The 1730-nt window shown below is 59.9% G+C and overlaps 1 protein-coding gene across 1 annotated transcript in view; it reads left to right on the forward strand.

The window, feature by feature from the left end:
* CHRNB4 (cholinergic receptor nicotinic beta 4 subunit) overlaps window positions 1-1730 on the forward strand; it is an 18738-nt gene that overhangs the window by 11246 nt on the left and 5762 nt on the right. The window contains exon 6 of the mRNA XM_027769230.1: window positions 1623-1726. Coding sequence (XP_027625031.1) covers window positions 1623-1726 — 104 coding nt within the window. The remainder of the gene's footprint in view (window positions 1-1622; window positions 1727-1730) is intronic.

The raw sequence follows: 1730 nt of genomic DNA on the forward strand, positions 1-1730 counted from the left end.
GCTCCCTATGCTGATGTGCAGCCTGAGACCCTGCGAGTTCTCAACCCACAGCTTGGGCCACCCATTCTGACTGAGCCAGGCTTTCTGGGGAGGCACCCGGCTGGTCTGTGTGCACATCCTAGGTGGAGAAGCAATGGTTTCCCGCACCCCCAGGAGAGCTGGCACCCACCCTGACCTGTCTCCTCTGAAGACCTCCCTGCACCGTGGCGCTCCCAGCCTCCTGCTGGTTCTAGCTCAATTACAGGCCCCCCGGAGGAAGAGCCAGGAAGGACCCGCTGTTGTAATGATTGCTACTCAGCTCCAGTCACGTGTCAGGTGCCCTGCCAGCAGCCAGCCTGCCTTCCTGCCAGCCCCCCAGAAATACCCATGGGCAAGGGGCTTCACTAGAACTCCCGTTTTACCACGGGCAAAGCAAAGCTCAGAGGGGGTCCCCGAGTTGTCCCGAGTCACGCAGCTGGCCCAGGTCAGAGCCAGTGCACTCTGTCTTTCTGACATCCGTATGTCTTCTTGCCCTGCCCAGAGCCCGGCCCTGCCCTGAGCACACAGCAAATGTATTCACTGATTGATTTTTTCACGTGCAGTTGGAGAAAGAGGCCCTCGCCCTCCCAGCGCACGCCTGCCCCCACCCCAGCCCACGCCGTTTCTCATCCTCAGCACTTTCACCCTCTCTGGTGATTAACTGGTCACTATAAATAGCACCAAAATATAAAAAGGGGGGAAGCACACACACCAAAAAAAGAAAAAGCTATTTAAGTTTAGGGCTGTCGAAAAGAAACCCACGGAAGCCTGGGAGCGAGCCTACTGCGGCTCAGGACGGGTGCCAGTTGTGTTGGTTCGACGGGATGCAGGGGGTGGCTTGACACAGGGCAGCGAGGGCAGACGCACACCGCTGATGCCTGGCAAACTGGGTCACTGACGTCAGCTCGCCTGTCGCTGCCTGCCTTCCCAGCCCCAGCGCAGGGCGAGTCCTTCCGACGCACCCCTCCCCGCCAGGCCCCAGTAGCCCGGCCTGGAGGGAGGAAGGCATGCGGGGAGGGAGCCCCAGTGCTGGGCACACCCCAGGGCAAAGGGAGCAGGCCAGTCAGTGGTGGCACCCCTAAGGCCAGCCAGGCCTGCAAGACAGAGAGACACCAAGACCCTGAGGAAGTGGCGGAGAGTAGATTTAATTATGAGAAACAGCGATAGCTGTTAACGGAATGCAGCCCATTAAGCCAGATGCCCGAATGTTCTACAAGTCCCCACTGGTGAGGTGCGCCCCAAATCCCGCTTTGGACAGAGCCAGCTCAGCGGTGAAGATGACAGAAAGGGGTCTTGGGATCCTCAACCCCCTTTATGGATAACCAGATTGAGTTTTCAGGTCCCACAGTGCGGCATTAACACCCCCTTAGTGTCTGGCCCCCATGCTCAGAGGCCCTGCAACACCATGGGAATAGTGGGGGGTGGGGTGGGGTAGGAGGACACTGAGGGGCAGAGCTGCCTGGACCCAAGGCTGGCCACTCTGGTGTGTGGCCCCAAGTCTGTGGCCTGGGTGGAGGTCTCCTGGCAGATGAGGAGGTGTGATTCAGGAGGAGGGACCTCCATGCCTGGCACCTGTGACAGCCCCCCACCCCTGTCTCCTGCAGGTCATTGAGGACTGGAAGTACGTGGCCATGGTGGTCGACCGGCTGTTCCTGTGGGTGTTCGTGTTCGTGTGTGTCCTAGGCACCGTGGGACTCTTCCTGCCCCCGCTC

Source organism: Tupaia chinensis, unplaced genomic scaffold (assembly GCF_000334495.1).
Source record: "Tupaia chinensis unplaced genomic scaffold, TupChi_1.0 Scaffold000078_1, whole genome shotgun sequence".
In the NCBI taxonomy this organism is placed as follows: Eukaryota; Metazoa; Chordata; class Mammalia; order Scandentia; family Tupaiidae; genus Tupaia; species Tupaia belangeri.